This window comes from Oncorhynchus nerka, linkage group LG20 (assembly GCF_034236695.1).
Source record: "Oncorhynchus nerka isolate Pitt River linkage group LG20, Oner_Uvic_2.0, whole genome shotgun sequence".
NCBI classification, from domain to species: domain Eukaryota; kingdom Metazoa; phylum Chordata; class Actinopteri; order Salmoniformes; family Salmonidae; genus Oncorhynchus; species Oncorhynchus nerka.
The window spans coordinates 10,530,511-10,543,784 of NC_088415.1; the positions used below are offsets into that span (position 1 = coordinate 10,530,511).

Genomic DNA, 13,274 nt, shown 5'->3' on the forward strand with positions numbered 1-13,274 from the left:
ATGGGTCGTCATTACCAGACACTGGCTGGGGGGAAACTCTGTGTACTAGCTATAGCTTTGCTACCATGGGTCGTCATTACCAGACACTGGCTGGCTGGGGGGGGGGCACTCTGTGTACTAGCTATAGCTTTGCTACCATGGGTCATCATTACCAGACACTGGCTGGGGGCACTCTGTGTACTAGCTATAGCTTTGCTACCATGGGTCATCATTACCAGACACTGGCTGGGGGGGGGGGACACACTCTGTGTACTAGCTATAGCTTTGCTACCATGGGTCGTCCCTGCCTCTTCTTCTTCCGTTGGGTTTATTGGTGGGTGACATCCAACGTTATGGTGCATTACACCTGAGAGTCCAAAATGTTCACATTTCCATATCATAAAACTTTATTTTATGTACAGTGAACAAGATAACATGGTGTCATACCCTGGGTTGTTCTGAATGAGCCTCAGTTTGTCTATTGTGAAGAAAAGTTACAGTGGAACACGCACCTGAATATTTGCACACCAAAATGGTTGATCTGTTTCAGTGCAAGAGGTGTCACTACAGACCCTGGTTCGATTACAGGCTTTATCACAAAAGGCTGTGATTGGGAATTGGCCCAGCGTAATCCGGGGTAGGGTTTGGCCGGGTTGCTGCACCAATACCATCAAAACTATAACCCTCCCCAAAACAACTCAAACCTGCACCTTAAATCAGAACACATCCTTGGGTAAGTAGGGGGTGTTAAAATGACGTGCCATGGAACATGGTTTGGCAGGCAGGGACACTGTAGAATGAGGATTCGGAGCCTGGGTAACAGCCCCCTCCTGTACCCACTACCCATTCCATTCTCCCTCAGTATGGAGGGCAAGTGGGGACAACCACCTTAGGAAGAAAAGAGAAGGACATCTTTCTCTGGTGTGTAATATCACATCAAGTACTGACCAGGGAAATACTTTAAAAAAAAAAACATTATTTTTTATTGACATGTTAAGAAAGACACCATGTTGCAGCATAAGGATAGCTTGACTTTTCTTTGGGCAGCCAGACAGTGTTGAACTCAACAGACCATGGAGCTCAGGCCCAGACCCACATCATCATAACACCAGACCAGACCATGGAGCTCAGGCCCAGACCCACATCATCATAACACCAGACCAGACCATGGCTGAGCCCATCCGTCTGTCTCCCCTGAGAGGAACAGGAAGTCAAATAAATAGTCTTCCCTCCTTTTCTTTCCCACAGAGCAGAGTGCATATTACACTATCATCACACGTACTTCAGCATTCAGTTACACACAACATTCACACTCATGTTGTGTGGCTGGTGCCTAGGTGTGTGTGTGTGTGTGTGTGTGTATGTGCATGGTCACATAGATACGATCAGATTGTACTTTTGTACACATTTTTAACGCTATACACTGGTTGTTGAATATTACAATAGTTGGTAACTTCAAATGACATTGTAAAAATAAATATTGGTCCATTTCAGTAGACTATGTCGTGTACACGGTTTCCTTTTGAGATAATCCACTTTTCCTGTATCAATCTGTCTCACACTCTTTCCTGTATCAACCTGTCTCACACTCTTTCCTGTATCAACCTGTCTCACACTCTTTCCTGTATCAACCTGTCTCACACTCTTTCCTGTATCGACCTGTCTCACACTCTTTCCTGTATCAATCCGTCTCACACTCTTTCCTGTATCAATCCGTCTCACACTCTTTCCTGTATCAACCCTGTCTCACACTCTTTCCTGTATCAACCCTGTCTCACACTCTTTCCTGTATCAATCCGTCTCACACTCTTTCCTGTATCAATCCGTCTCACACTCTTTCCTGTATCAACCCTGTCTCACACTCTTTCCTGTATCAATCTGTCTCACACTCTTTCCTGTATCGACCTGTCTCACACTCTTTCCTGTATCAATCTGTCTCACACTCTTTCCTGTATCAATCTGTCTCACACTCTTTCCTGTATCAACCTGTCTCACACTCTTTCCTGTATCAATCTGTCTCACACTCTTTCCTGTATCGACCTGTCTCACACGCTTTCCTGTATCAATCTGTCTCACACTCTTTCCTGTATCAATCCGTCTCACACTCTTTCCTGTATCAACCTGTTGCACACTCTTTCCTGTATCAACCTGTCTCACACTCTTTCCTGTATCAACCTGTTGCACACTCTTTCCTGTATCAACCTGTCTCACACTCTTTCCTGTATCAATCTGTCTCACACTCTTTCCTGTATCAACCTGTCTCACACTCTTTCCTGTATCGACCTGTCTCACACTCTTTCCTGTATCAACCTGTCTCACACTCTTTCCTGTATCAACCTGTCTCACACTCTTTCCTGTATCAATCTGTCTCACACTCTTTCCTGTATCAACCTGTCTCACACTCTTTCCTGTATCAATCCGTCTCACACTCTTTCCTGTATCGACCTGTCTCACACTCTTTCCTGTATCAATCCGTCTCACACTCTTTCCTGTATCAATCCGTCTCACACTCTTTCCTGTATCGACCTGTCTCACACTCTTTCCTGTATCAATCCGTCTCACACTCTTTCCTGTATCGACCTGTCTCACACTCTTTCCTGTATCGATCCGTCTCACACTCTTTCCTGTATCAATCCGTCTCACACTCTTTCCTGTATCGACCTGTCTCACTAGACCGTCCTGATCCCTCTTCCATTGAGCCGCGTGTCTCTCCTCCAACCCGAGACAGCAACCTACTCATCCAACCTACACTTACCTCAACCCTCCACTCATCACAAGACTTTATCATCCGTGCCCAGACATATACCTTGTTCACTGAATAAACTAACTGAACCAATGCAGCCATGTTTGATTAGGGACCGTGTTCAATTGCGGTGCAGAAAACGCCGACACAGTACACAGCTATAGACGATACTCTATCACTGATCTGAACACGTCTGTTTCAACGGTGAGTCGTGAGTATAGGTGTTGAGATGAGGACACATATTAACTTTCACTTGTGTGCTTGACAGCAACGGTATTAATTAACAGTTTTACAGACAAGGTTACAAGAAAGAAAAACAGGTTCTTTTACAGAAGCTTTCATGTTTCACAGTATCAATGAAGTCCCCCCCTCACACACACACACACACACACACACACACACCTGAATGTGTGAGAGCTGTGAAACACCCAGAGCCTTTTCTTGCATCATTAGATTCTGTAAATTCAGAACAGGGCCCTCGACCCCTGTGCAGAGAGAACGGGGCCTGGACCCCTGTGCAGACAGAACAGGGCCTGGACCCCTGTGCAGACAGAACAGGGCCTCGACCCCTGTGCAGAGAGAACGGGGCCTGGACCCCTGTGCAGACAGAACAGGGCCTGGACCCCTGTGCAGACAGAACAGGGCCTGGACCCCTGTGCAGACAGAACAGGGCCCTGGACCCCTGTGCAGAGAGAACGGGGCCTGGACCCCTGTGTAGACAGAACAGGGCCCTGGACCCCTGTGTAGACAGAACAGGGCCCTGGACCCCTGTGTAGACAGAACAGGGCTCGGACCCCTGTGCAGACAGAACAGGGCCCTGGACCCCTGTGCAGAGAGAACGGGGCCTGGACCCCTGTGTAGACAGAACGGGGCCCTGGACTCTAAACACAGCCTCCGAAGTACCTGTATTTCAGACAGACAGTGACAGCAGGAACCACAGCATCTGGTCAACATCACCATCATCCTCAGCATTCAGTCATTTCTACCACTGACATTATTGCTTTGAAAATTTGTTTAGAGAGGAGTGTGATTTCTGGTCCTTCATCTCTTGTAAGAAATGATACTATACATGCCATAAGGCAACACAATACAGAATGACAATGTCCTCCTGGAAAATATGTACCCCTCAATGGTCTGTGGGATTTATCAATAAATAAAAAACAACCTCTGTTAGTCCTGGGTATCATTCCAGAGCCTCCCCCTCCTGTCTCTTTCCTCTAGGCCTGGGTATCATTCCAGAGCCTCCCCCTCCTGTCTCTTTCCTCTAGGCCTGGGTATCATTCCAGAGCCTCCCCCTCCTGTCTCTTTCCTTTTGGCCTGGGTATCATTCCAGAGCCTCCCCCTCCTGTCTGTTTCCTCTAGGCCTGGGTATCATTCCAGAGCCTCCCCCTCCTGTCTCTTTCCTCTAGGCCTGGGTATCATTCCAGAGCCTCCCCCTCGTGTCTCTTTCCTCTAGGCCTGGGTATCATTCCAGAGCCTCCCCCCTGTCTCTTTCCTCTAAACGTTTGACACAGCGTCCCGCGCCTGCCGGATCCCGTACAGCCACTTGATGACACGAGCATTCCTCTCGATGATTGAGATTCCGTAGGGGACACGCTCCCCGGGATGGGCAGGACCCTCCTCGCCCTCCACTTCCCCTTGTTCCCGCGCCTGCTCACACTCAGAGCTGGGGGTGCTGGCGCTGCGCAGCTTGGACACAGACACAATGTCTGAGCTGGCCCTGGCGAAGCGCTCCACTCCCCCCATGCCCTCTACCTCCTCTGGGTGCAGCCCACAGTAGTTGAAGAAGCGCTCCAGGTCGGCTGTGGCTCGTGAGTACCGGTCGCTCAGGTCAGACTTGGAGCGGTGTAGGGAGGGGTGTTTACGGGCCGAGCCGGGCCGAGACCCCCTGGAGCTGGCTGAGGACAGGCGGGTGAAAGCAGGGGAGGCTGGGGGCATCATGCCGGCCCGGATCAGCATGGGGCTGGGAGGCAGGCAGGTTGGGGGAGAGGACAAAGCCTGGGTGGGGGTGAGAGGCTGGGGCTTGGCCTGCTGTGAGGGTGGTGGTGATGGGGCCTGGAGCTGAGCCACCTGGGGCTGGGAAGTTTGTCTGGGCTTGAGCTGAGGCTGAAACTGGGTCCTCTGGGGCTTCCTCGGCTCAGCCTGGGGCCTCACATCCACTCTGCGCACCGTCACGGAGTTAGGAGAGCTGTAGGGCGCTGGCACCCCCACCCTGATACCCCGTGCTGGGACAGGGGGCGGCCGGTGGCTGGGCTCGGCAGGGCAGGTCTGGCTGTTGTTGTTGTTGTTGAGGGGAGAGGAGGTGGAAGAAGAGGAGGTGGTGGAGGAGGAGGTGTTGCAGTTATTAACAGGTTTAAGGTTGCTCAGGACTCGATTGCTCCTCTCCCGGTCAGCTGAGAGACCATTCTCCATGCTGTTCCCCCCAGATGAAGGAGAGGAGGTGTAGGGCGAGGTGGGGACGGAAGATGGGGAGCAGAGAAGGGGTCCATCACACACATTGTTGATGAGGTTGTTGAGGATCTCCAGGTTAAGAGGTGGTCCCCTCCGCCACCCTATCCCTCCTGTCCCTCCTCCGTTCTCTGAGTCGTCAGGCGCCGGGGAGCCTTGCGGGCCGGGGGGGCGTTGATCCGACACTGCAGCATCATGCCCGGGGACAGCAGAGGCTTGCGGATGATGGGTGGTTTGACAGGCTCCTGCCTGGTGAGCACCACCTGCTGGCTCTTCACATACTTGGCCTTGTCCGCCTCCAGACGCTCCACCGCGCTCAGCTTACGGGCTCCAGGCTCCGCGGGCCGCCGGAAGTAGTCGGGTCCCTTGTTGAGGATACGGAAAGGCATGGCTGAGGTGAAGGGGACCCCCGCCAGACGCCCGTCTGAGGGCCGGAGGGTCTCTACAGGCATTCTGGAGCTGTGAAGGAGGAACAGAGCATTAGGAAAAGAGGGTGAGACGGGGGGGGGGGGGTAGGGGGGTAATGTTCAACGTCCTTGTTGTGCTCTCAAATGTCCTAAACGAGAGAAAATAGGAATCTTCTATTCCACTTTTTACCCCCCATCTCCTATTCTCCCTCCCACCCAAGGCCTTTAACTATCTTACTGGCTCGTCTGCTGCTGTTCGTCCTGCTCTCTTCACGTCGTTCCTCTGGTCTATTGTCTGTCCTCTTCGCAGTCTTCCTCACTGAAAGGCTTCTTGTGGGACAGAGTCACCATGGCTCGCACACCACATCAGTCCGGCTCAGTGACCCAACCGGGGGCATATCCTGGGGTGCTGGTTGGTCCCTTTAACTAAATCACACAGCAGAAAACTGTCAGACTGTCTGAGCGACTAAATCTCCTGATCCTGCTCCGTCTGTCCGGTCCTCCCACTATCCTCAAACGCAGCGGATCAACTGGAAGCTCCACAGATTCCCAGGGTCCCCGGAGTGATGCTCCAGCAGGGCTCCTGGAGAGGAGAGACAGAGCGAGGAAGACTGTGTCAGACCGATAGGACTTCCTGTTGTGTTACTGCTCCACATTAACACAAGCACACAGGAGCACTCTAAAGGAAAGGAGAGCAGACAGCCCGGCTTTAATATGCCATCTGACTCCTCCCCTAAACACGCTCACAGCCTCTGGGTGACAGGGTCCCACAGCAGCCAATCACAGGCCAGACATGGAATCTCAGCAGGGCAGGGAAGAGGGGTGGAGGGTGGGAGCTGCACTGCTATTGGCTGTAGTCAAAGGCTTGACCAATTGCACCCCTCCCCCACTGACAACAAAACACAGACTGACACAGACACACACAGATTTTCATTCAAATTAAATTACTTGATAGGAAGAAAAATTATTTTTTTAAAGGAGAGAAAGTGGGAAAAACAGCTGAAATATTTTACATTCAGTTGCATCAAACACCGCAGGATCTTATGAAAACATTTAAACTTCCTCAATTACTCCACTTGTTCTGCTCTTTGTTCAACACCACAAGACAGACAGTGAGAGAAAGTCTTTGTGATGAAATAAGGGCAGGTCCAACCTGTCAGATGATATGAAGATGATTTATATTCCCTCCACAACACCAACCCTGATCCTCTAAATCCCAGTACAACAAACACTCTGGCACACCACCACCTCTTCCTGGTAACGATGAGCCCTTTTTTAATACTCCTAATGCATGACTGGAGAAAAAAGAGAATTGCTCCATTGCTGTTCTGGTCTCACAGCAGATTACAGCTCTCATCCACCACTTAGTTCTCCTCGTTTCTTCATCCTCAGTTTCAGAGGAATTGAAAAGCAATTCCGTTTTTTTTGTCTTCACACATCTTTTTTTCATTACAATTACACCATCAAACTCCCGGATTACATCACACTAAGTTCTACCGGGTTCATCTCTTTCCCCTTCGTCATCGTCATTATCATCATCAACATGACCATATTCATCCGTCAATTTTTTGATGAATCTTTTTCAAGCCTCGCTGTCTCCCAGAGCCCAAGTAGCATCAGAGAGAGAAAGCAGGGGCCGGCTGGTACCAGGCAGCTCAGACTACTGTAATTCACCTCACACTGCTCCTCTGTATGTGACATACTAAAGAAGAACTCTCCACCCAAATATACATTAGAGTCCCAGTAGTAAAATCCTTCGCTAATCTAGGTACATCCTGTATTAAAATAATCATGTGAAATATCACATGACCCTGATTCTACCAATCAGGAGAAGGGATGGATATACAAATATTGGAGTTGAATGGTTACTGTACGCAGACAGTCAGCAAATAACCAGTAAGAAAAGATCAGCAACGATGTTGAAGCATGGAGAGAGGACAGGAGAGGACAGGAGAGAACAGGAGAGGACAAGTTATGTTGAAGCATGGAGAGAGGAGAGAGGACAGGAGAGGACAGGAGAGAACAGGAGAGGACAAGTTATGTTGAAGAATGGAGAGAGGACAGGAGAGGACAGGAGAGAACAGAAGAGGACAAGTTATGTTGAAGCATGGAGAGAGGACAGAAGAGGACAGGAGAGGACAGAAGAGGACAAGTTATGTTGAAGCATGGAGAGAGGACAGAAGAGGACAGGAGAGAACAGAAGAGGACAAGTTATGTTGAAGCATGGAGAGAGGACAGAAGAGGACAGGAGAGGACAGAAGAGGACAAGTTATGTTGAAGCATGGAGAGAGGACAGGAGAGGACAAGTTATGTTGAAGCATGGAGAGAGGACAGGAGAGGACAAGTTATGTTGAAGAATGGGGAGAGGACAGGAGAGGACAGAAGAGGACAAGTTATGTTGAAGCATGGAGAGAGGACAGGAGAGGACAAGTTATGTTGAAGAATGGGGAGAGGACAGGAGAGGACAAGTTATGTTGAAGAATGGGGAGAGGACAGGAGAGGACAAGTTATGTTGAAGCATGGAGAGAGGACAGAAGAGGACAAGTTATGTTGAAGCATGGAGAGAGGACAGGAGAGGACAAGTTATGTTGAAGCATGGAGAGAGGACAGGAGGACAAGTTATGTTGAAGCATGGAGAGAGAAGAGGACAAGTTATGTTGAAGCATGGAGAGAGGACAGGAGAGGACAAGTTATGTTGAAGCATGGAGAGAGGACAGGAGAGGACAAGTTATGTTGAAGCATGGAGAGAGGACAGAAGAGGACAGAAGAGGACAAGTTAAGTTGAAGCATGGAGAGAGGACAGAAGAGGACAGAAGAGGACAAGTTATGTTGAAGCATGGAGAGAGGACAGAAGAGGACAGAAGAGGACAAGTTATGTTGAAGCATGGAGAGAGGACAGAAGAGGACAGAAGAGGACAAGTTATGTTGAAGCATGGAGAGAGGACAGAAGAGGACAGGAGAGGACAGAAGAGGACAAGTTATGTTGAAGCATGGAGAGAGGACAGGAGAGGACAGGAGAGAACAGAAGAGGACAAGTTATGTTGAAGCATGGAGAGAGGACAGAAGAGGACAGAAGAGGACAAGTTATGTTGAAGCATGGAGAGAGGACAGGAGAGGACAAGTTATGTTGAAGAATGGGGAGAGGACAGAAGAGGACAAGTTATGTTGAAGCATGGGGAGAGGACAGGAGAGGACAAGTTATGTTGAAGCATGGAGAGAGGACAGAAGAGGACAGAAGAGGACAAGTTATGTTGAAGCATGGAGAGAGGACAGAAGAGGACAGGAGAGGACAAGTTATGTTGAAGCATGGAGAGAGGACAGGAGAGGACAAGTTATGTTGAAGCATGGAGAGAGGACAGGAGAGGACAGAAGAGGACAAGTTATGTTGAAGCATGGAGAGAGGACAGAAGAGGACAAGTTATGTTGAAGAATGGGGAGAGGACAGGAGAGGACAAGTTATGTTGAAGCATGGAGAGAGGACAGAGGAGAGGACACAAGTTATGTTGAAGCAGGAGGACAGAAGAGGACAAGTTAAGTTGAAGCATGGAGAGAGGACAGAAGAGGACAAGTTATGTTGAAGAATGGGGAGAGGACAGGAGAGGACAGGAGAGAACAGGAGAGGACAAGTTATGTCGAAATGTAGATGTCAGTCCCCACACAGAAAGGACATGACTATAATCATGATATAGGCACATAAAACAAGGTTGAATTGTCTCGTGTAGCTCAGTCTCTCCTCACACACTGCTGTCCCGAAGAGGCAGATCTTTTAATAGCTGGCCCAGTTGCTCAGGCAGAGTGTTGATTGGGTGAAGTGGCAGGCTAGCAGGCAGGCAGGCAGGCTCTCTAGTGTCTGGGCTTTACCTGACCCAGTCATCATTCACATCCAGAGCGACTGTGGAGCCATGATGCAGCCCTACAGGCCCAGAGACATACACACAAGGACAGGACACTGTCAAACACTCCAACATGGCAGCTTCCGGTCAAAGGCAAGACCAATCTCACACAGACAGTGATCATTCCAGAACACACTCAACCCAGATTCTTGTCCCCCCCCCCCCCCATCTCCTTTTCTCACTCCTGACCTAATCAACTGCCCAGTTAACTAGCACACTCATGCTATTGTGTGATTAGCATTCTTGTATGGTTAGCATACTGGGTGTAATCACACCAACAAATGAGTCTCATTGTTCAGGTGGTAATTAGGGTAAACCTCTCCTGTTCCTGGTGATAAAACAGAGGGTTAATCTTTTCTCCCTAGACGGTGCCGTTGCCTCCTGCCCATTCAAACCCAGCCTAACTGATGGTGTTATCCTCAAATCCACTCGCTTTGTTATCTGTGGTCCCAGCCAGCAATACGGCCATGAATACCAAATACTGTGCACTATAAGAAGGAAGGTGTTGAAACACAACCCACCAACACAGACCAACAACGACCCACCCATCTCCTCCTGAAGCAATGGCTAGTGGCATTCAGAGGTAGATAGGTACACACATGGTCATCTTAACCCCCACACCAATGGCCCGCCAGAGTCTCACGTTGATACATCTCTAGTTTTATTGTGTTTCTATCAGGACAGTGACACTAAAGACTTGGGGTGAACAGGATCAACAAGCTCTGCATCATTCAAAACTGTTGTTTTGTGTGAAGGTGTTAAGGTACAGAGTTAGCCATTGTTATGTAAATGCAGGGTGAAAAGTGGTATGGAGAGGGGGGGGGTAATAGGGGAGGAGGGACTGGTGGAGCTAAACCCCCTGTGGACCTAGTCCCTGGTGGAGCTAAATCCCTGGTGGAGCTAATCCCTGGTGGAGCTAATCCCTGGTGGAGCTAAATCCCTGGTGGACCTAATCCCTGGTGGAGCTAATCCCTGGTGGAGCTAAACCCTGGTGGACCTAATCCCTGGTGGAGCTAAATCCCTGGTGGACCTAATCCCTGGTGGAGCTAATCCCTGGTGGAGCTAATCCCTGGTGGAGCTAAATCCATGGTGGACCTAATCCCTGGTGGAGCTAATCCCTGGTGGACCTAATCCCTGGTGGACCTAATCTCTGGTGGAGCTAAACCCTGGTGGACCTAATCCCTGGTGGAGCTAATCCCTGGTGGAGCTAAATCCATGGTGGACCTAATCCCTGGTGGAGCTAAATCCATGGTGGAGCTAAATCCCTGGTGGAGCTAATCCCTGGTGGACCTAATCCCTGGTGGAGCTAATCTCTGGTGGAGCTAATCCCTGGTGGACCTAATCCCTGGTGGAGCTAAACCCTGGTGGACCTAATCCCTGGTGGAGCTAATCCCTGGTGGAGCTAAATCCCTGGTGGAGCTAAATCCCCGGTGGAGCTAATCTCTGGTTGAGCTAAATCCCTGGTGGAGCTAAATACCTGGTGGAGCTAAATCCCTGGTGGACTTAAATCCCTGGTGGAGCTAAATCCCTGGTGGACTTAAATCCCTGGTGGACTTAAATCCCTGGTGGAGCTAAATCCCTTGTAGAGCTAAACATAGAGACACTGAGATCTGCCATTTGTCCACATTAGCCCACGAGAACAAAAAAATTAAAAGAGAATAGTTCAAAAGCCCTCATCAGTCACGATGTTGACACAGGCTTTGTGACGTAACCTTTGCCCTCAACTCTGCTTCACCTGCAAACGACTGACGATTAGACAGTGTTCCACATATTCCTAAATTACCCTAAAACCTCTATAGTGCTCCAACTCAATCTATCATCATACTGTTCACAACCATTCATGTTCCTCTGAATTTCCTAAACCTAGGGCTCAGTCCCCAGCCCTGCTAATCTTAGGTAACACAGTATAGACAATTCCACAGGCCTTTACTGTGGTAGTAAAACTCAGCCTAAGAGGAGAGAGAAAGGGAGCACAGAGCAATGAATGCATTACAAAGATATGCAGGCACGGGCGCAATCACAAACATATCCATAGTCAGCCAGACAGTCAGTCAGCCAGTCAGTCAGCCAGTCAGTCACCCAGTCAGTCAGCCCGGTCAGTCAGCCAGTCAGTCAGCCAGTAATCACAGAGATGTGATTCTGGAGGAGAGAGTGGCCAGGCTGAGTCACCAGCTGGTGCCTCCTTTTGGCTTTGCCAGAGAACCCACTTTCCCCCAGACACACAGATCTCAGTCATCATCCAATGATTAACCCCTGGAATCCCAGGTTGTTTCGCCATAGGCAGGCAGAGAGCCTCTCAAAGTCCAACGTGTGCAGGAGAGAGTGGGGCAGTTTGTTTGTTGTAACTGACGGCCTGAGGATATTACAACCTCTAAGGTGCATTCAAAAATATTCAGACCCCTTGACTTTTTCCACATTTTGTTACGTTACAGTTGATTACATTACTATTTTTACACATCAATCTACACACAATATCCCACAATGACAAAGCCAAAACAGGTTTTTAGAAAAAACCTTACAGAGCTTGAGAGGATCTGTAGAGAAGAATGGGAGAAACTCCCCAAATACAGGTGTGCCAAGCCTGTAGCGTCATACCCAAGAAGACTCCAGGCTGTAATCTCTGCCAAAGGAGCTTCAACAAAGTACTGAGTAAAAGGTCTGAATGCTTACGGTATTTTAAAAAACAAAAAAATCAACTTGTGCAGAAATGTCTGAATCTGTTTTTGCTTGATCATAATGAGTTAAGGCTGTAACGTAGCAACATGTGTAAAAAAGTCAAGGGGTCTGAGTACTTTCCTAATGCACTGTACACACTAGTCTATACACAGACTGGCAACAGAGACCCCCAGCCAACCTGTGGATCTGACTTAAAGCTACATTATCCCAGTTCGGTATTACAACTGTCCGAACTACATCATTATCAACAGCATGATCCGTTTTCAACATTCTCATTCTGAAATGCATGGTTGCTAAGTGTTTACACTTCAATTCTTCCACTGCCATACATACTTTCACCCGACTAAGGCGAGAGACGATTGTCTTCGAGCAGAGTTGCCATATGTTATAATCAAGGCCAGTATTTTTAGGAACATTCCAGCAACAATGAGGCCACAGGGAGCCAGAGACGAGAAGACACAGACAGAATGGATGGTCTCTGTGTCTTCATGGATAGAAGTCTCCACAGGCGTTGTTTTTTTAATAACATTTGTTCAGCAAACTTACAACAAATGTATCTAGGTTAGTTTCAAATGGAATGTGCTTCTGGTAATATAAATGTCACTTACATGTCTGGAGTACAAAAAAGTTATTTCCCTTGAGTCAAAGTTTGGTTACCTCAACTAACAGAGACCAAAGACTCCTACCATAGAAGCACACAGACACAAACCACGTCTAAACTCTGGCTGTTTGATCTGCTCCTTCAGACAGTCCTAGTTTCCTTACTTGTGAGTGTTCACCAACGGAATCTCCAGTGGAGTCTCAAGAGACCTAGAACAGAACACTCCCTGGGACACTGAAGATTCCTCTCGTCTAAGTGAAAAGCTGGCTATGAGAATGTAGATCATGAGTCTGCGTCTTGTGAACATGTGCTGAGTGCTGTCTGAAGACAAGCCTTTAAAAGGCTGGCTCACTCCTCCTCCTGCTCTCACTCCGCCCTACGTCATGAATCAGGAAGAGCCATGCAGGACGTAAGGACTTTTGCTCTCAGCCACATGACATCCCTTCTACTTTCTGACACTCTGTTCCCCGCTTCCTTTTAAAAGGTTGGACACATTTTCCTCGACCTGTGACAGATGACCAAGGGAA

At 48.8% G+C, this 13,274-nt stretch overlaps 1 protein-coding gene across 1 annotated transcript; it reads right to left on the bottom strand.

Annotated features, from left to right (window-relative positions):
- Positions 1 to 935: 935 nt before the first annotated feature.
- Positions 936 to 13,063, bottom strand: LOC115101944 (protein FAM110A-like). Its single transcript, XM_065005206.1, is given in 3 exon segments — positions 936 to 5,310; positions 5,313 to 5,629; positions 12,912 to 13,063. Coding segments are annotated over 3 exon segments (1,551 nt in total). The 5' UTR covers positions 13,055 to 13,063; the 3' UTR covers positions 936 to 4,219.
- Between the last annotated feature and the right edge of the window lie 211 nt (positions 13,064 to 13,274).